Source organism: Epargyreus clarus, unplaced genomic scaffold (assembly GCF_041222505.1).
Source record: "Epargyreus clarus isolate Ecla_fem2 unplaced genomic scaffold, WU_Ecla_fem_2.2 ptg000008l, whole genome shotgun sequence".
In the NCBI taxonomy this organism is placed as follows: Eukaryota; Metazoa; Arthropoda; class Insecta; order Lepidoptera; family Hesperiidae; genus Epargyreus; species Epargyreus clarus.
The window spans coordinates 11,092,512-11,114,487 of NW_027332216.1; the positions used below are offsets into that span (position 1 = coordinate 11,092,512).

General features: G+C 36.4%; 4 protein-coding genes and 1 long non-coding RNA gene across 7 annotated transcripts in view; 2 read left to right on the top strand and 3 right to left on the bottom strand.

The window, feature by feature from the left end:
• The window catches only part of LOC140744419 (UNC93-like protein MFSD11), a 31,844-nt gene extending 30,518 nt beyond the window's left edge, over positions 1–1,326 (bottom strand). Inside the window, exon 1 of the mRNA XM_073075999.1 lies at positions 909–1,326. Within this exon, the coding sequence (XP_072932100.1) occupies positions 909–995 (87 nt within the window). The 5' untranslated portion in view covers positions 996–1,326. The remainder of the gene's footprint in view (positions 1–908) is intronic.
• Positions 1,327–1,747: 421 nt separating this feature from the next.
• Positions 1,748–12,393, top strand: LOC140744421 (rho GTPase-activating protein 17). The gene is made up of 6 exons (XM_073076001.1): positions 1,748–2,167; positions 2,399–2,649; positions 2,873–3,048; positions 5,157–5,403; positions 7,983–8,132; positions 9,651–12,393. The coding sequence occupies exons 1-6, from the start codon at positions 2,115–2,117 to the stop codon at positions 11,459–11,461; spliced, it is 2,688 nt and encodes an 895-aa protein (XP_072932102.1). The 5' UTR covers positions 1,748–2,114; the 3' UTR covers positions 11,462–12,393.
• Positions 12,382–15,426, bottom strand: TyrRS-m (Tyrosine--tRNA ligase, mitochondrial). Its single transcript, XM_073076002.1, has 8 exons — positions 15,024–15,426; positions 14,518–14,665; positions 14,212–14,390; positions 13,793–14,009; positions 13,510–13,588; positions 13,096–13,371; positions 12,730–12,918; positions 12,382–12,621 (listed from the first exon to the last, which is right to left on the bottom strand). Exons 1-8 carry the CDS (start codon positions 15,161–15,163, stop codon positions 12,458–12,460), a joined length of 1,392 nt encoding a protein of 463 aa, XP_072932103.1. The 5' UTR covers positions 15,164–15,426; the 3' UTR covers positions 12,382–12,457.
• Positions 15,427–15,467: 41 nt separating this feature from the next.
• LOC140744424 (uncharacterized) lies at positions 15,468–17,086 on the top strand. Its single transcript, XR_012102546.1, has 2 exons — positions 15,468–15,636; positions 16,110–17,086. It is a non-coding gene; the product is annotated as an uncharacterized LOC140744424 (long non-coding RNA).
• A 479-nt stretch (positions 17,087–17,565) lies between these two features.
• Positions 17,566–21,884, bottom strand: LOC140744423 (phosphoribosyl pyrophosphate synthase-associated protein 2). Of its 3 annotated transcripts, none has more exons than XM_073076004.1 (7): positions 21,726–21,884; positions 21,362–21,475; positions 21,137–21,256; positions 19,925–20,213; positions 19,485–19,654; positions 18,970–19,084; positions 17,566–18,731 (listed from the first exon to the last, which is right to left on the bottom strand). In XM_073076004.1, coding segments are annotated over exons 1-7 (1,116 nt in total). In that variant the 5' UTR covers positions 21,728–21,884; the 3' UTR covers positions 17,566–18,425. The 3 variants fall into 3 exon arrangements, with proteins under 3 accessions (XP_072932105.1, XP_072932106.1, XP_072932104.1); XM_073076005.1 differs by having other exon boundaries at positions 21,612–21,819; XM_073076003.1 differs by having other exon boundaries at positions 21,586–21,819.
• Between the last annotated feature and the right edge of the window lie 92 nt (positions 21,885–21,976).

Here is a 21,976-nt window from a genome sequence, read left to right on the forward strand (position 1 = left end):
AAAATCATTTAACAGTTAACATTGCTACAATTTTTAGATGAACTTTCTTGATTCATCTATATTTAAAAAAAAAAATACGAAAGTTCTAAAATGACATACTCTATCAACAATAAAATATAATCTATTTAAATTGAGAATAACTCAGATTATATTCTAGTATTCACAAATAACAAAAGTGAAAAATTATCAATACAAATATAGATAGTTGTTATAACAAAAATACATTTCTGTTCAGCAAGATTACTACACAACACAATTCTTGTGAATAATATTCGCACTGCCAATAAATATGTAACACTAAACATGAATGAAAGAATTAAATCAGTATACCAGTAGAGGTAAACAACTACTTTTCATTGTCTAAATTAAAATATGCATCAATAAAAACGATTACGGACTGTAATAACTAAATATCACATTACAATATAAAATATTATATTGCTATATGTTTTTACCTTTAAAAAAACATATTGCTTGGAATTAAAATTATAAAAAAATAAAGCATTTGTTTTATTTTTAAAAGATGTTTTTTTAAGACTCTTTGTATACTTTGCAATTATTATTTGTATATGTTGTAAAAGTCTATTTGATACCCTCAAAAATAAAAATATATTGCACACATTTTCTTTTTTTTGTCAATTAATTTACATTAATCTTGTGTTATTAATAGAAAAAATATGCATAAAAAAATAATGTCAGGGAATTAATTTTCAGTGAGGACTGGAACAACTTGTTAATTGAAGGCTGAGTGTGAAAGTATGCAATGTTTGGTCTGTTATTGCAATAATAGTTTGTTTTTCATAGATGCCCAAAATTGAATAATATTCAACGATTTGAAAATTGTAAAGTATTAATAAATAACAGTAGTTGATTATTATAATTATAAATAATAGAAAAAAATAACTTACCTCAATATTTCCCATCGTTTGAAACGCAGTAAACACAAACATAAACCCGAAACCGAGTAAAATAACATTTAAAAATTTACGCTCCATGATTACTGATTTTTAAAACCCAAAAACTTTATCTAAACAATTAAAATATTATTTTTTTTCGATGCAATGCGGCAATACAGTGCTGTATTATTTTCTTTACGCAATCTTTAGAAACTACTGACAAACACCACTTCGGATGGCGTTCGCTTTTGTAATGTTATTAATATATTCCGATTCCATTCTCCGAATGCTCAAACTCCCTCCACAACTACGATCGACGTGAAATTCTCAACAGTCGTAATATTGTATACTTAATTGGACACGTATCAAGATATCAATCACAGCGATGATGTAAATTGTAAATAAATAAATAAACGTCACCGTGACAGTCCCACCTGACAACTTGAGGTTGTCAGCTGGTTGACAGTGATAGCTATGTTAAAGATTTTAATTTTATCGACACCAAAATTACAATGCTGGGCATAGACAAAAGTATTCTCTGAATTATTATTTATTTTTAATGAAAACATAAAATAAAACTCATTTTCATCAATACTCTAGCAATACAATAGCTACTCATAAAATTTTAACCTTTGTTTTCTTTTTTATATAATTCAATTTGATAGTTGAAAATTTGTCTATAACTTGTCACAAAGTTTTGCAAGACGCAAATGCAGACTCTACCACATTTTATTCTTTTATGGATCCAATTTATCCAAGGATTTACAAAAATATTGCAGAAAATAAATAATATTAGGCTGAATACAATTGACCATCAGTGAATTAATATTAAAAAAATATCCCCTCCAATTAACTTTACTCTCTGCTCTATGGTATCGTTAAGTGTACGTTTTTTTACGTCTGTGGATTTTATTTTTCTGATTCATTGCGATTTTTTATTGCTGCATACTCTGCAGAGCATGAATTAAAAATATTTAGAAATATATAAGCTTTTTGTAAGAATTCCAGTGTATTATGGAAATGTAGTGCCTTATTAGAAAGTTATTAAAGGATGTTTAGCCGTGTTTGGTGAGTCGTTCTGTGAGGATGATCTCACTGACGCGCTGACATTAGTTAAGAGTTACGTTCTTTTCGGCGAGTTCTTGATAGTTTTATTATTGTTGACCAAGTCCAATGACCTTGTAGTGTGTAATAAGCCGTCGGACAGATCATTCGAAGATGAAGAAACAGTTCTACAGGGTGAAGCAACTAGCCGACCAAACGTTTTCGAGGTACCTTATTATCTACTATCAGATAAGATCCTGACACCTTTGTTAATGTTATATCCGCAACTTGATCATTTTGATAATTTTGAGAACTCCCGTCGAATAAAAAATAATCTGTTTTAAATTGTCGAATTTTGTTTGTTTTTATTATGTTCCAATAATAATAAAAATGCTTTAATTTAAAACAGATAATATATATAACGGTGGATTATCTTAAATCTATTCGTATTTTACTAGGTCAGGCAAAGCAGAAGCATTAACAGATGAGTTACAAACAGCAGACAAGAAAGTGGAGCATCTCCGGAATGCCTTGCAGTTGATCAGCAAGAGACTGGCCACGGGGGCTGGAAGCACCCAGGGCCAGGATCCCGCTGCTAGGGAGAAGAGACTCAAGAAGCTCCCTGAGTATCTATTAGGACTGTCAATGTGTGAAGCCAGCAACTTTGATGATGAAGATAGCATTTTAAAATACATTCTACATGAATGTGGTTAGTAATTTTTTAACATACTTTCTCATTTAAAATTTAAAGTATTCTAGCATTAAATTCTCTTAAAATATTTTTTTATAAACAGACCCTCTGAAAATATTTGGAGTTGTTATATCTTAAAATACCAAGTATAGGACACTGAACACATAAGGCACAAAATCAAATATAGATACATACAATAATAATATGTATACAGTATGTTCACCTCATGATTTGTTTACAGGAAAGACTGAAAAGTTCCTTGCAAATGAAATTGCGGAACATGAACTGAAAGTAGAACAATTGGTGTGCGCGCCACTCACGGCCATTAGTGAACAGGACCTGCCAGCCATTATGAAAACTAAGAAGCAACTCAGTAGACTGATTAGTGAAAAGGAATCTGCACTCAGCAGATATAATGTGAGTACTTTTTATCTGCAGTTTTATTGTTTGTTATTGTTGCATATAATTCCTGTGGTTTATAAGGAATCCTATCAAGTGTAATAGGCTCTGTATAAACTACAATTTGCAAGAGAAAATCTGTTTTTGCTCGATATTAGATGACTGATTGTTTTATATAACATATTACTTACTACATGATAAATTCTTATTGGTCATGAATTCAAAAACATAGGAATCCACTGTAAATTATTCTCCTGTGTGTAAACTGTGGTGAAAGATATATGAGGTTAAATTGACATGTCCAGAATCTATTCTAAATCGTTAAAAATGTTTAAATTTACTATATATATTTTGGAAAATGGCTTGTTATGTTAATATAACTAAGTTGTTATTGTTTCTGTCAATTTTTTTTCAAAATTTTCTTTATATAACGATAAAAATATAAGTTGTCACTTGTCACAATTATAATATCCCTTTATCAATATTACTGCAAAAATTATAAATTATTTTCATTTCACCTATGTTTGCCTTACTTTAACTTCACAAGTTGCTTTCATAAAGGTTCAATTGAATCAGTCTTATGACTTTAATCTCCATAAACAATGTACATTTTACCAAAACAAAATATTACTTAGTTATCTCTGACCAGTATTATCTTTCCGACAATGGACAGAAGTGATTCCCTATCAATCTGATAATACTATGATATAAATAACATAAGATTGAAGATAACTCATACAAAATATTTCACTAAGTAAAAATTTCACTTTTGTGCATTAAAGATGTTTTCCTTATGTCAATATTAATAATTACAGCTGTCTGTTACTTAATTTGATTGCAAACTATATTATAAGAAATCATAAGAAAATAATTCTTATTCATGAAGCTAATGACCATTTCCATATTCATAGCTGATAACAGGATTCCCTATCTAGTTGATCCCGTGGAATCAATCATATATATAAATTCCCCTTGGGTGTGAAATCATACTAGGATGTGATCCTACAAATGTAAAACTAATATAAAGCCATTATATTATGCAGGCTTTCAATATAATTATGTAAATATCTCAAACAGGCTAAGCAACATTAGGTCATCATTAGTAGGCTTAGTAGCACATCTGTATGAATGTTTTATAATTATAGGCATGTTAGTTAAGCAGGCAGACCACATTGTTATTGTTACATAACAGTTGGTAATCTTCATTAGCTGTGGAAGGATTAAAATCTGCAAATATTGTCCATTTATTCATCATGTCTCTGTGTTTCCATAATTCACTTTATTTGTTTATTCAATCCCACATATCATGTCTTGGCTCAAAGCCAAAGAATAAAGCTTGTTATGTGTGGAAACAATATTTACATAATTCAACTATGAAATGGTCAATAGAAAATAAGGACATCTGCTATTGAAATGGACAGTATTTCTTAAACTTTAACCTCTAATTACTGTGGTTCTGTGGAAAACAAACAAGGACTTCTAATTAAATTAGACACCTAATTAGTATGAATGTATCTGTTTACATAGTTAAGTAATTGGTATTATAATAATATCGTCAGTACACATTAGTGGATGTGATTTTAATGGATTCTACCACTAATTAAACATGAAACCATCTACACATTATATTTTTTTCCATGTAAATAAGTATTGCATATTCTTATAAAAAATGTATATTTAAATTATTCCTTAGGATTATACCAAAAACTAGATATAATATAAATAGAATACATTGCATAACTCGATTGATATTTTTCTCATATTCTTCTGAAGTTATAATAAACTAGCTGCCCCGGCAAACGTTAGGGTTCAAAATGTTAGGGTTAAACAACCCTTATCACTTACGGGTTTGGAAAATAGATAGAATATTTGAAACTGCGATGGTAGCGAAGTCTGTCGAATCCAATGTGAAACATTCCAAAATCAACAACTACTTAGGAATTAAAAATTAATTAAAAAATCCTTTTCTCACGGACTAAATTGTGAATCTAAACCATTCTCAAGTCCCCTTAAACACACACAACAAATTTCATCAAAATCAGTCCAGTCGTTTAGGAGGAGTTCAGTGACATACACACGCACATAAGAAATATATATAAAGATGACTTGATAATGTATCCTTGCAGCATTATTTAGAACGTCAAAAAGAGGAGAATCCGACGAAGTTGATAGCGGCCAAAGAGGAGCTAGAGGAAGCGGGGATCAAGGTTGAGGCGATGCGCGACGTGCTCGCGGCGGACATGTTCGCGCTGGTGGCGAAGGAGGCGCAGCTGGCGCACACGCTGCTGCAGTACGTGAAGCTGCAGCGCGCCTACCACGAGTCCGCGCTGCACTCGCTGCAAGACACCGTGCCCGAACTGGAGAGGTTCATAAGTGAGTAGTTGTAGCCTATTGTTATTTGTCGTCCTTTCGAAATTAGAAGAGTTTAGGCCTTGGTCTAACTTGCAGACCAAGTGCATAATAATATTGTTTGAACACGCCATCTTTAGGAGTTGCAGCTATCGCGGTTTCTCATAGAAAAGCATCTTGTACTGCGAAATTTGTAAAATTGTCTGGGGTTTGAATCCTCAAACCCTAGGCCGAAGTTCATACCCCAGGAAGGACAGCGGTTTGTGTGGTCGCATATCGCTTTATTCACCAGGGGATGTGAGAGGAGCGTAAATTGCTCCCCACAGGGCAGAGCCCGATAGAAGGGCATCGCCGGAGGACTCCGTTTATGTTCCGTTGGAGATCCCAAAGTTCTCCACCAAACGCTGTAGACGGCCACCGGGGGGGTTTTAGTGCGGTAAAAATCCCACATAACCCGGCGTCACTCCCATGGTGTCGGGTACCTTTTGAAGGTACCCTCGTCAAAAAAGGCCGAAGTTCATAATAATAAATTTACAAGACTTGTAAGTTATTTATTAGGATTTATGTTGAAAAGACCATAAATAGACTAGTAATGGAAAGCAATCAATATATATGGTACGTTATAGAGCTTTCGTAGGTGACATAGCACTGTATTCGCTACTGAAGTTGCTTTTCCCAGCACTGCCCAAGTTAGAGGAGTTTAGAAGTGGCTTATCTTTTTCTTAAGTATAAATAAGGAGTTGTTGAATGTGGCGCTTAAAAGTAAATAGCGACAGAGAGTATTTTATTGACAGTGTCACCTCTTGCTATATCAACTATAAGACTGATATAGTGTACGTTCATTTGTAGTTTTTATATTTTATTTTTAGCAACGGATGAAGTATTTTTTATCAAAAATGATAAAAAATATATGTAAGTTCGACCTTAGCTACTAAATAACTGGTTTTATCATAATTGTATGGAAATGACTACGAAAACGCGATTTTATAAATTATATTAATAAATGTTAATATGCTAACAATGCAAGGCGCTCGAGTGATTCAAAGACTATCGGAATTTGGATGTCTACCAAACAGCATGCGAGAATAAAAGAAAGTCTCTCATAAGTATGTATGGAAACACCAGCCCTAATTAGTATTAAACGGTTATTCACAGTGCTGTATACGATGCTTAGAAAGGCGTAAACCGAACCTAGTGTACACCAAATGATGTTACGTTATTATAGCATAACAGACGAACGTAATGTATTCTTGAAAAAAATATAAACAATCATTACGCCATGACTCATTGTATCGTATATAGTAATTGTTACAACTCGACTACAATAGCATCGCTCTTATCCCGTGATTGTTGTAGAAGGCGGCGAATTAATAAGTTATTTACATTAATTAATAAATTAATTATTATTAATTGCATTATGCATTACTGTCCCACTGTTGGTCACACGGACCACCTATCAAAATGAGAACGATTAGACTACTGTAGCGCGTTCCCCAAGTGGGGATTGGTAGACTTCACATACCTTTAAGAACTTTTTTAAAGCTCAAGTGAAATAGCTAAATTCAAATTGGTTCCGATATAGTTGTTTGCAGCGAGATGCAGACGTTATCAATTAGTTGTTCAACAATTCGTAGACATGTCTCACTCAATTATCATCGTTACACACTAATAGGCGGCCTCAATTAACTAGAGCTGTTGCTTGCCTAGCCATTTTGTTATTGTAAGATAAACTTTGTTATGAAAGTGTATTAGTTACTACAAATAAAGAAAATTAATAAAAGATCCTTCATATAAAAACACAATAATCCCAGAGGTTTATTTGAAAAAGACAAATAAAAATTAAAAATACACAAGATATGGATAATATTTGATAAAACATCTTTATCGATTTGACAAAACAAAAAGTTTTTATTACCGGTTATGTTTTTTGGTTTATTTATAGAATAATTGACTAAATTAAATGAAACCTAGTGACTCTATACACTTCCAGGATTAACAATTGCTTCAGTTTAGATAGGATTACTCATGTATAAGTGATACGAATGATTTCGTAGTCGCGTAGGTGTGATCTAATTTTGGCCTAGGTACATCTTAACAACGTTTGATAAAATAATAATAGGAAGAAGTAAGCACAGTATGATACGCCCAGACTGCATTTTAATTTTACATTTTAGTGTATTAAACTCTTGTTCTAATTAAGAATGCCTTGCCTTATTAAAAATTCAAAGGATGAACTGACGCAAAAGAAGCAATAACTGTGATGTTACTCCTTCGTCGAAGGGTATGGTTAAAGTTTCACAGGGTTAAGGTTTTTGGTTATACTTAATTGAGTAGGGAAACTTAGTCCTTGATTTCTAGCATGAAGCAGCACTGCATTTCGGTAAAAAGTGATAGATACTAGGCGACATACGTATGAGGTAATCATCTCGATTCTCAGGAGTGGCAAAATATATAATCTATTTCAGATAGAACCCGTATTCTATATGAGGTTGGATAAAAATGGGCCATGGGCCAACTTCCATCAGTTGTAATGAATTCTCATTTGCTTTTACAAAGTTAGAACGAGTATCTAATAGTTAATGGTTATGTGTTGTGTTTTCCAGACGATAGTTCAGTGAAGCCAGTGTTCGGGTACCCGCTGGAGGAGCACCTGCGCGTGACGGGCCGCACCATCGCGTTCCCGGTGGAGCTGTGCGTGTGCACGCTGCACGAGCTCGCGCTCAACGAGGAGGGACTCTTCAGGATCGCTGGCGGTGAGACTACTTCGTTATACGCATTGGGGGATAGGCATGTTAATTAGCTGTGGATGCTGAAGCAGTATATAAAAATTTATATTGGTAATTTTTTAACAATCCTGCTTTAACTGTATACATTATATTTGTTAGAACTAAGAATAAAATGTGTTGTTTGTACAACTTTTGTAACTATATGTATATTTACTGTATGCCAAAAAAATAAAATGACAATCTTTAGAAGTGGTGTATGGGTTTTAGGTCGCTGGTTTCTAGTCCGGAATTTAGAATCCTTGTGCGCTAGTGTCAATAAATGTGAACAATAAACAAACAAAACAAACAAACAAATGATGTAAACAATATATAAATACCGATGAGTGGTGATGTGCTACTATTGGCGTCCTTGATGCATACACACTCACTCGCGACTCCCGAATAGGTCCTCAGGTCCTCCGTAATAAACTAGAATATATCTCGTCCCATGACGAATTCCTAATTGTGAGACAGTTACAAGATTTTGTATGTGAGTAATGACAGAAACGTCAACATTTCTAATTTAGAATTTCCTTTTTAACACGCTTTTATTAGCTTGGGTTGTACGTTTGTATGTATGTATGTATGTACGTAACAGTAACGGAACCTTTGAGCCCGATTTCGATCCACATTGAACGTTCAGTTTAATTCAAAATTTGGAAGAATTATCAAAAACCGATGACAATACACGATTTTAATAATTTTGTACCATTGTCCTTATCAATATCCTCAGGATTAACGATTTTCGAGGCGAGAGAAAGCACCTTATGGAGCGTTCAGGCAAAGTTACTAGATTGATTTTTAGCTTTGGAAAATAATAATGTTATTTCCATATAACTCAAATGTACTGAAACATATCTATAATGCCATCTTGTAGAACGATTTTTAGGATTCCGTACTCAAAGGATAAAACGAAACCCTCCGCTGTTTGTTCGTGAGTTACAGGGCTTTATCTCTTAAACCGTAATAGATAGACACTTGATTTTTTTTACAGACGATGCATAATGATGGTCGCTATAACAACAAATACTAAAAAATAATAAAATAAATATAGTTCAAAAAACTAAAAAACACGCTTTTATGATAAAATCAACTCAAAAGTAGAAAATAATTTTCTATCTAGGAATCAATTAATTTACTGTTAAATTGTATAATTTTGGAAAAAGTGTGGGGTGCTTTTCGAAAATTGATAAGTGGAGCACTCCACGCTTTTTTTACAATTATACAATTACTGTTCCTTAATTGATTCCTAGATTGATAATTATTTTCTGCTTTTTAGTTGATTTTATCATAAAAGCGTGTTTTTTAGTTTTTTGAACTATATTTATTATAATCAGTATTTCAACCAGTTCGAAATACTGAACAAGTAGGTAGTACCCAATTAAGTTATAGAACACTTAAATAAATATCTAATCATAGTTGAAAATAATTATTTTTCAATAACTTGCAGTGCGAGAACACCTATGTTAGTTAATATGTATTAATTAAAAAACGTTATAATTACAGGTACTTCAAAAGTGCGAAGGATGAAGCTGTCGTTAGACGCGGGCCTGTTCACGGTGCCGCTGCCGCCGGACTACCGCGACATGCACGTGGTGGCGTCGGTGCTGAAGTCGTACCTGCGCGAGCTGCCCGAGCCGCTGCTCACGTACCGCCTGTACGAGCACTTCCTGCTCGCCTCGCGACACCCCACCGAGCAGGCGCGCCTCAACGCTCTCTGGGAAGCCATCCACTTGCTGCCCGACGCTAACTTCCAAAATCTTAGGTATCTTATCAAATTTTTGTCCGCCTTGACGCAAAATCAAGGCACGAACAAGATGACCCCCTCGAACTTGGCCATCGTCGTCGCCCCCAACCTGCTGTGGGCCGCCGACGAGAGCACCTTCGATATGAACATCACGACCGCGGTCAACTGTGTCGTTGAGCTGCTCATCAAGCATGCGGACTGGTTCTTTAAGGATGAATTGAACTTTTTCATTTCCTTCACCAAGGAGGACCTGCTGCCTAATCAAAATGCGGCCCCGTGTGGCACGGTTCGATGCGATGCCGTGTACGGTTTTACGTCTAACTTCGTTCAAGGCTATCCCCAGACGGTTGCACTCACCCAAGAACAATCGAACGGCGAGTACAATAGTATGAGCAAGTCGATGTTCGACTACAATCATCAAAATTCACTTAAAGCTACCGCCGATGGGGCAGGCCGCCACTCTAGGAGCAACAGTCACGACACTAGTTTAATATTACTCGAAAACGATATGAAAAAAGCTCAATCGAATAGTTCCCTCTCAGATCAATCTAGTCCCCCGCACGGTAGTCCAAAACCTATAATGAGGCGGAAAAATAAGCCCCTAGCACCCGTCCCTCCCAACTTCACACCCGATAAGAATAAGAAACTAGAGGTACAACCACCGGTGATCGAACAGCCTGCGACGGAAGAGGCCGTCGTTGCCAAGGTGGACGGCGAGAAGCCGGCCAAGCCGCCCCGGCCGGTGATATCCGAGACGGGCAAAGTCATCACCGGCGTCCAAACTATCAATAGATCGACGTACCGACAGAGCAAGGCGCTAAAAGAGGAGGCGGCCAGGAGCGGGAGCCGAGAGAACCTGGCGGACACGCGGCGGCAGAGCCTAGAATTCGAGAAGGACAAGTTCGAGAGCCTCAAGGGGACCGACAGGGAAACGACCCTCATCGTGAAAAACGTAACCGCGCAGAGCGGCGTCGTCGGGCGCATGAAGGTGGGCGGCGACGCGGGCTCCGGCCCCGCCTCGCTGGGCGCCGAGCGCGCGCGCGCCAAGCCGGGCGCGCAGCCGCCGCCGCGCCCCGTGGCCGCGCCGCGCACGCTCGTGCCCGCGCCGCCCGACGACGCCGCCGACGTGCAGCTGCGCAACAAGCCCGCCGTGCCCGAGCGGCCCGCCACGCTGCGCCCGCAGAGCTTCCGCGCGCCGCGCTCCTCGCTCGCGGACGCCGCCGACCTCGCGCCCACCGTGCTCGAGCGCACGCACATCTACACCGTCGACAAGCACCAGCCGACCGTCATCCGCGTGGGCGGCGCCGACGCGGAGGAGGGCCCGCGCGCCGCCGTGCAGCGCACGCACAGCTCGGGCGGCAAGGACGCCGAGCTGGAGGAGCCCAAGGGGCTGTCGAGCGCCAGCCGCCAGCTGTCGCAGTCGGACGGCAGCATCACGGAGGGCGGCGCGTCGCCGCGGCCGCAGCCGGCGCGGCCGCCGCGGCCGCTGGTGCCCGCGCCGCCGCCGCCCGTGGCGCCGCCCGCCACCGCCGCCGCCGCCGCGCCGCTGCACGAGAGCACCGATCTCTAGTCCGACCCGCCTGCTAGTATTACTGTTATGCTTACGAGGTGATTTCGTGCCGTCAGTGCGGGGGCGCCGCGAGCGGCCGGACGTACTCGTCCGCCGCGCCCGACGATTCGTAGGATACTCGGACGTCGAGTCCTTTTAGGGTCTGCAGCTTGGAGGCGATAGTGAGCCGTTAGTTTTCTTTGCGAGTGAAATATTTATTTTTGTACAGATGTAATCGCTTTAGACGTCGCGGTCCGTCCTCCTCTTGAATCGCCGAGACCGACACGATCGAATTGACTTTTTGTGTAACGGTTGCGATCATCTATTAACACATTCCATTTTAATTATGAATTTCACTAAATCATATCGGAGATAGGCATTTTATTAATATTAGTATGAATACATGACAGGAGTGTTAGAGTGATTTCGTGCTAGGACGGCCCGCGATCTATTTCGTAACAGAGTATTTTTGTATTCATTAACAATCGAAACAAGGTATCATGTTCATCCATAACGCGCATTGATCGATAACAATTTATAAAATATAATATTGGTCAGCTGAATCATTATTCCATGTAAACATATCACTTGCGTCAATTTAGCTTGTTATGCGTACGATGACGAGTATGCTTTATACTTTTTGTACATTGTAATGTTGCAAACGAGTATTGTGATATTAGGAGATTCGATAACTGAAGCCCGGCCGAGGGCGGGCGGGTGCACAAACGTTACGCGTTGTATGACGAATAGCCATATTTTTATGATATTTACGACTTGATAGTGCATCAGTTGTATAAGTTCTATTGGTCACGATGTTTCAGTGAATATTATTAATTTAGGCTTAACTATGTTATGTAGTATTTACGATGTTTTATGTGATATGCATTTTATTATATATACTGCAAGTATACAAGCTTCTGTTGTAAGTAATAATAACTATATTCCAAAATTAATTTACTCTTTTATTTATGACTATTAAAATTCATTTGTACACATTTTCATTGAAGATCTAATGTGTTACGTCTGCCATTTCACAATATAGTAATTCCGTTTGCCGACTCTAAGCAGGGACATCAGATTTGGCAATATATGTGCAGACTCTGTTACAACTTCATCGATTTTTTTAACTCTCTGGTGATTAATATAGAACCCGCCAGCTTGAATAATTCTGATGGCATCTCCTAAAATGATAAAATTCATCAGCACAAAATATAATATTTCACCAGTTTGCAATTCACCACATTGCAATTAACATATTGAGTAAGTATTAATTTAAATTATGGACTTACTCTCTGTGGGGAAACATTTTGCCAGCAATCCGAGATTTAACACAGTGATTCCAGGGGATAAAAGTAAATTAACGATTGGGGCGCCCTCGAAGACTTGTTCTAAATCAGTTGAACTAAGTGAAACAAGGGACTTCACATCTTTACTATAAATGGCGTCGGTTGTATCTCGCGCTTTCACAAGGCCCTCCTCTGAAAGAATTGTGTTTTATTTAAATATGAATTTGTAAACATCAATTGAATATCTTCTATATTATAAACAATTACTTTTACTTACATTTCAAAGGTTTCTCAATTGCTCTTAAATTTTAGTAATTATTAGTAAAGTTCTAGATTATGATTAAAAAATTAAAAAACAAACATCTTTACCTCCATGAACCAAAGTCGTCAATTGTTCTGCTAAGCACATCTGCGGATACCTCTGTTCTGGATGTTCTTTGTGTTTGAACATTATATCCTTTATTTCCCCTAAACTATAGAAAGTAAATAACTTTAATAATCTCTCCACGTCAGAGTCTTTGGTCCTTATAAAATACTGGTACAGGCTATAAGGACTAGTTTTACATGGATCCAGCCATAGCGCATTTCCTGCAGATTTGCCAAACTTGTCACCCTCCTCGGTTGTTACTAATGGCAATGTTAGTCCTGTAATAAAGATAAATGTTATAATATTGACGAGTTTATTAAAAAAGTGGGTATTTTAAAATTAATTAAAAACTTCAAAGCTATGTATGTCATTTACATATAAATAAATATTAAGACCAAAATTAGCAAGGTACACACCATATACATTTTTCTTAACTGTCCTACTGATTAACTCATGTCCTGCAGTAATATTACCCATTTGATCACTTCCACCAATCTGAAATAATATGCTTATTATTTGTTCAATTCATTATAAGATTGTGAACACATACTTTTTTATGACACTATTCCATTTCTTTGGTATGAGACAAATTTAGACCCATTTTCCAATAACATATTAAGGTGAATAATTATTTTAAATAAGTTGATAAAAAATTGATAATACAATGATCTTAATCATTATTGGACCCTAGCAATTTACCTGAAATCTGCAATCATATTCCTTTAATAAATGCAGCCAATCATATGATTGGAATATTTGGTAAGCAAACTCCGTGAAACTCATGCCAACCTCAGAATTGATTCTATTTTGCACACTCTGTTTCAACAACATTGTGCCCATTCGAAAATTACGACCTATTTCACTAACAAACTGTATTGAATCTATATCTCTATACCATGTTTCGTTGTTCACTATCCTGTAAAATAAGAAGGTTGTACAAAATTCTGCATAAATATTAGACAGAGTTTGTTTACAACATTTGTATAGCCAAGTAAATAGAAGGACAAAGTCAAGATTACTTAACAACACTATGATAGTCGAGACTGAGCCCAGAACTTAGGTCCATCTAAACTAGATTGTAGTTGATAATGTTATCAATTTAATATTTACTAACTTACTTTATTGGCTTCAATAACTCTTTATCTTCAGACCAAATGTACTTCTTATGGTTCTCAAATACTGTTTCTAGGTTCTTTCTCAGGCAGTCAATATTATCCCTGATGATGTCACTGCCTAATGCTACACGGTCAGTACTCCTGCCACTTGGGTCTCCAATGTACCCTGTTGCTCCTCCGAGCTGAAAGCAAATTGTTGAAAATTGATATTGAAGTTGACATAAAATAATTAAATTTTAGCTACTTGATTTTGTCTCATAAATTTCATTCAAGATTATGTACAATACATATATAGGACTATAATATTACCAATGCAATAACATTGTGGCCTCCTCTCTGCCAGTGTATGAGATTAATAATAACGAGAAGGTTTCCAACATGCAAACTATTTGCAGTTGGATCAAAGCCTGCATACACACATTGTGGGGATTTGTTTAATAGATCCAATATTTCTGTCCTGCAAAATTAAACAGAAACACTTTAAAATTACTAGTTAGTATAGTAAGAGCACTAAAAAAATTTAATGCTTACATACAGTTACAACATATTATGTACAATATAGTTGCTGCAGATTTCAACATACATGGTACAAGCAAGCTATTACAACTTGGCTGATGCAAAAGCAACATATCTGTGATGGGTGATAGGTACTTGATCTGTCACTTGTGATTAACCATGTTCATATTATTATGATGATTATTGCATAGGACCAGGATTCGTTAGACATACTAGTCTGTTTTATGGGATGTTACGTAGATAACAGCCCAAAGTATGCCATTAAGCTGCCAGTATGTTTAAATTAATTTTAAACTTACGCTGAAGTATTTGGGAACATGTCCTGATACATTCCTCTCTCGTTCAACTTTAGTATGTTCCTACTGTACGGCCGTGTGTACATCTTGCAACTACTCCAGTTAAGCTTCGAGACTCGCCTAAATATTCTTAAAACCGTCATCTTTGAGAATTATTTGATTCGTAGTGTTATCATGCACTTTTGTTTAAGAATATTAGGATACGTTCTTTATAACCTCTGAAACATAACAAACACCCCAAGAAAATGTGTTGTGTCCTTGTGGTTGCATGTTAATATAAAATAAAATAATTATTCGTAATCCGTTATAAGTACTGAGACATTCAACGCATTATTTGATTATTTACGATATTTTATAACCGCAATATTTTCACTGACATGACAGTTGACATACGGCAGCAGCTGATGTTGACTGTCAGTGCTTTCTAGTTTCCCGTTAGTCTATGCTAGTCTTTGTCAAACTTTGTTTTCCTTGAGCCGCGTCCATACGCTTGCCAAACTTTTGTGTATGTATCTGTAAGTTTACAAGTATTTGTAGCCCAGCCAAAAGTTTGTAGAGGTTAGTTTACAGCAAGTACTAAGTCTGTGGACACGGAACCCTATTATCTTTTACACAGGTGTGTCGAAACCTTGAAAGAATACGATTAATTAACAAGGCTCCATTGTCTGTACATCTGTCTGTTACAAGCTGTATGTCACCCTCAGAGAATACAATCGCGTGCAGCGGAATCGACTCACCCATACAAAATAGACAAAAAGTGTATTTATATTTCAAAAATTGTAAAAAGTATATAAATGTATTTTTTATTAAAGCCTTTGAATTTTAAATTAACACATTTATTATTTTAATCCAATCACCACTTCTAAAAATATCGTAGTATGAACGTAAGTGCGTAAAATTTACTCCTTGCAGTACCAACAAGTTGCGCTATGCAACCCCCTATATAACCCCTCGTAAGCAACTTACCCTTATCAGTCGCTTATCAGAAGTTGACCTGAAAATATTTCCGCAAAATACGATTACCAATTCGCCGCCACTATGGGTACAAGAGCAGAAGAAGTCGCCAAAATTGTCCTTTTGATACAACAGGGTTTTAGCCAGCGAGAAGTCGCTCGTCGACTAAATCTGAGCCAATCTGCTGTATCCAGGGTATACAGAAGGTTCCAAGAGACAAATTCTTACTCTAGGAGGCCAAATAACAGTCGTCGGCGGCATACTTCTGAGAGAGACGACCGTTTTATCGTCTCTACAAGTCTCAGAAATCGCCATCTCACCGGTGTTGCTGTACAGCAGCGGCTGAGAGGTTCGAGGTGTCGCTGTCAGTGAATGGACAGTTAGAAGACGGCTAAAAGATGCCAACCTGACTCCAAAACAGCCTGCTCACCGACAAGCTCGTCTTGCATTTGCTCGCGAACACATCGGTTGGATGGCTGAACAATGGCGATCGGTCCTGTTCACTGACGAGTGTAGAGTGTGTCTGCATGGCATCGACAGGAGAGCTCGAGTCTACCAGCGTCCAGGCGAGCGATTTTCGCAATGTTGTTTCGCGGAAACAGTGTCCTATGGCGGTGGTTCGTGTATGATGTGGGCGGGCATCTCAGTGGAAGGAAAAACAGCTCTTATTTTCATCCCTGGTGGAGGCCGAGGAGGCGGTCTGGCTGCAAACCGATATGTGAAAGACGTTCTCCTTGATCACGTCTTTCCTTATGAAGGCTTCATAGGAGATGGCTTCCTTCTTATGCACGATAATGCACGCTGCCATACAGCACGAATCACTCGTCAGTTTCTGGACGAAGTTGGTATTGAGACCATGAACTGGCCGCCACTCAGCGCTGATCTCAATCCTATGGAACACATATGGGACGAGCTGAAACGCAGGGTCCGGACCAAAAATCCAGCGCCTGCAGACATTGTCGAGCTAAAGACGGCGCTCGAAGAGGAGTGGGAAGCTCTCCCTCAAGATCTGGTAGTAAAGGTTATCAGGTCGATGAGGAACCGTCTTAGAGCTGTTATTAAGGACAGGGGGGGCAACACTAGTTATTGATTTAATAAATGCTTTCATAACATTTTGTTTTCATTTAATTTTAATCATCCTTTGTTTTTTTTCACTAATTCAATTTTTATCACATTGTGATTTGAATTAGATTAAATTAAAAAATATTGCGTAGATTTTTGAGATTATGGTATCATTTTATCTTTAAAAATATAATACACCATTTGTCCATTTTGTAGAGGTGAGTCGATTCGGATGCACGCGAGTGTAGTGATTACTCTAAGATCTCCCTTATAATAAATAAACACTTGAAATATTTAGAGAGCATCTCCTACAAAGTATTTCAATTTAGCAATAGAAGTAGCATCTAATGTACTTGTGACCAATTTTTATTATTTCGGTTATTGATCATTACCTTGAAAAATAAATAACTAATTTATATCAACATATCACTGCATTCACGTTTGCTAATTCTATTGCTAGTGAAATAAGATAGAAAAGAGCTTCATATGACATAACAATTTTTAGTAAGATACAAAATAATAATCAAAATAATGCGACAAGTTTATTTATTGAATTAATGTACATAATAACAAAACAATACACATTTTAGGCTTTACATCTATTCTACGCTAGTTTATATTTATTCCTAAATTGTACAGTACACCATATTACTTGTTACCAATAATAAGCTTTGGACAATTCATAATAGAGTTATCATTCGTTTTGGATATTACATAAGTAATTATATTTTTAATCACAGTAGAAAAGGTCACTGAATTGGAACTGTGTAACAATTTAATAAGTATTATAACGAAATGCAAATTATTATTGCAAGAAAAGCATAAAACGGAATAAGCGGTAATTGTAACTTAAATGCTTAATGCGACTAATCAAACAATAATAATTGTAAAGTGACTGCTGAATTCTTATTTAAGGTGCTATTAATATGAAACTATGACATAACAGTATGTAAATATTAAAGCGCTTAATTTAGATAAACACTCCACAAAATTATCTAAGGATTTTGTAAGAAGGGCATCACAACATAAATAGATTTAGTTTAACCAGATCAAGATGTCATGTGTGCAAATATATTTTGAAATAACTGTGAAATTTGCAACTGAAGAGATATAAAACTAAGGGACATTAAATATGTTTACATAATATAATATACTACCACAGAAAGAAGGCTACAAGATGTGAACATGTTATACAGTTACACCTAATATATTATATGATGTAAGCCACATATAAACACAAGTGTAAAATTAAATTATAAGTAATACTTTTATAAGTGAATTGTTATACTATAAAAATACATTTTTATAATACATAATATTAATCATATCTTACAAGGTGGTACGTCACACAATAGGCAATAAAGAGGGGCAAAAGTGGAATATTGGAGGCTAGTCTTCGAGTGTGACATTTTTGAACAAATAGGACATGGATTCTTTATTGTGGATACGACGGATTGCTTCACTGAGCAGGACTGATATGTCGATAGTTTTGATTTTGTTGCACTGCATCTTCTGAAGCTCGTGTGGGACAGTGTTAGTGACAACCACCTCGTCAATGGGAGAGTTCTCGATGAGGCGTGGCGCGTCGGACGACAGCAGCCCGTGTGTCGCCAACACGTATATTTTGTACGCGCCGCACTCTTTGAGAACCTCAGCCGCAGCGACGAATGATTGTACATCGTCGATCATGTCGTCCTAAAATAAGAAAATATTTATACTCAAAATATGTTACAAAAATGTTTAAAAGTACACTCGCTTTTAATAAATAAAAACATCACTGGATTTTAGCTAGGTAATACCCATAATATGCTGGAGAAAAATAAGTAAGTAATTAGGGTAGTTGGATTTTAATCATTGATTAAAAATGTGACTTGCGAAATTTTACTCACGTAACTTAAAATCGACATAAGAGTAGATCTAAATATCCACTTACCACCATAATTGCTATTCTGCCACCGACGTCTCCAACCACATTGATGGGAGGCTTTTCCTTGGCCGGGTGCACGGGCACGCCCACCGACACGTCCATTGTGCGTGACCTGTCAACACTACACATGCCGTGTTACAATCAGATATTTAAACACTGGAATGAAATCAAACAAACTTATGCAATAATTAATAACAACATAAAACATTGGTTAGATTGAGGGCCAAAATTTTTCATTATAAATTACTTTGTAGTAGAACTCCACAGTTTACCAGTTCATATTTAAAAAAAGAAAGGAAAATATGGACACACTGACATTATAATTGACATAATTTGAATAAAATCTTGCCAATTAGCAAGTAAGAAAGAAGCCAAAAGAAACTTTTTTGCAATTTATATTCATACCATATCTCTTTTAAGATTCTGAGCCTGGATGAGTGTGTATTTTTGTTATATGTCCATGGCACCTACAATACAGAATATCCCGATAGAAACCTTTGGGTGTATAATGTTTAAATTACCTTGGAATACATGGTGGCGAGTAGCGGCCATCTACTTCATCGCTCTCAGCCTCCTTTTGTTCCCCATGGATGACGGCAATTGCGAGTCGCAAACGTTCGGCGTACGAGGTCGCCTTCTTGGCTGAGCCGGGGTTACGAGCCACTATCACTGAGTTACGGTAGTCAGGGATCTGTAATTTTGAAAAATTGTTATAGTCTAATATACATTTTCTTTACTAAAAGCTTGTTGAGTCATTAACCATATGCAGGCAAGAACCATAACCAGAACTTAAATTAAGTAATTAATATTCCTTTATTTGTTTCACATTAAGGTATGGTATCAAACAATAAAAATTAATGATTTTGCATGCAGTAATACACAAGATCACATCAATAGACAAATCCACAGAATAATGATCTTCTTAACAATAAATACAGTAGACTGGTTACAAATGACTTACACTCTCTTGAATATACTGCAATAAGAACGGAGATGCTCTTAGATTATCCACTGGACATTCATAGAACCCCTGTATTTCCTTCTGGTGCAAATCCATTGTGATGATGTGAGTGAGGCCAGATTTGCACATCATTTTTGCAAGCAGCTTTGTGACAATGCACCCTCGCTTCCTCATCTTGCACTGCTTGCTGTATGGTAGGTATGGAATCACCCCGACAATGGAACGTGCTGATGATGTTTTGCATGCATAAGCCATAATCAATAACTCCATTATGTTGTTGTTAACATCCCTGAAAGTATGCCCATTATGAATGATTTTGCGATAGTTTGGTAATTCATTTTGTTATTTAAGAACTACAGGAAAATGATAAGCATTTCTTAATTAACAAGTTCATTATGATAAAACTGATAACCCAATTTAGGTATTACTACATAGGTTGTTACTATTATTTGCCTCCAAATCCAAAGTATAAGTATTATATTAAATCTGTTTTTGATTAAATAATATATATCACATTATGATCTGGCCTGTAGATATACTGATAGGTTTATGAGTACAATTCAAAAATGATTTATATGCACACAATAATGTAATGAAATTTGTTTTTATGCCCACAAACATCCTTTTACACATTCAATCTACAATTACCAGTTTTATTAGTATTAGTTTTATAACGGGAAATGAATTGTAATCATAGAGATTTGAGAATAAAGTGTGTAAACAGAGACACAAACAAAATTCATAGATAATGTTTTTAGAAATTCTGAATGGATTGCCTAAGTGACTATGAATAAATATGGTAATTTATATTAAGATTAGTAAATATGTTTTTTTTATTTTTTTGTGTTTATTAGAAAACCTTGTTTACTATTTGAATGTTGTTAATTCACCTTGACACTAAACACTGACTAATCAGTTACGAGCAAACAGGCAACAACATTATATTAACAATGTTTGCACTATCAGTTTAAACAATGTCTTGTTATGTTTTAACAGAAACAGGAGTGGTCTGAATGAATTCTCAGAATTATGTCGGATAACTTCTATATTACTTTGTTTTGAATAAAATTTTAAAATACTATGTATTACCAGAATAAAGTGAAATAGAGAAAATAGAGCTAACTCGTATTAGGTCACGTATATTTATGAGTGCTGAATTTGTAGGACTTGACATATATGAAATATATTTTGATAAATATAAAAATAACATACTTTGTGCCAGTTTGTACTATGTATATGTTCTTGCCGCGAATAGAGTCTGCAATTTCCACCATAGTCTCCCGGTTGGTCTTGTGGTACACTGAGCATCCGCCTTTCCGCACACCCAGCCGACTGCAAATCAAATTATCGCCTTGTTACACACGCTAGTAAGGTTAAACATTATTAATATAACCTACATGACATTGATAAGTTTTTTACTAATAAAAAGTTGTTTACTTTGCTATCAAATCGGCCAGCTCCGGGTGTGAATTCCCACTTATAATTACGATGTCTGACGTGGAATTGCTCTCCATATTGCACTTCCGAGAGCGGTTTGTGTACCCTACCAGCCTGAAAATGAACACACGATTATTTTTAGCTAAAGTCCTCAAAGCAATGTCGAGTAAACATAGCACACGGATAAGGGCCGACGCGTTGGATCAACAAGAAAAACAATAAACCTGGTTTTGTTGAGTAACATAATAACCTGATGGCTGTCTTGTACTACGGCCGATTACAAATATTATAGGATATCAATTCGGTAGGAATTGTTAGGAACAATACAATACATAAAAGCTGAAAGAAAATTAATATTTATTACATTGATAACAGTTGCACGATACTCAAAATCAAGAAAATCGATAAATTAAAATGAGTCGAAAATGTTGAAATGAGTGAATGAAGTGGTATCAACCAAAAACAACAACTAATATTTTTAATTTCATGAAGTTTAACGTGACTCGACACCTTGATTTTGGGGAATCTTTTTAAAAATTTAAAATGTGATGAGACACATTTAGACCGTTAAATTTGTATACATTCGGAAAGTGTTACATTATTAGCGAATTGAAA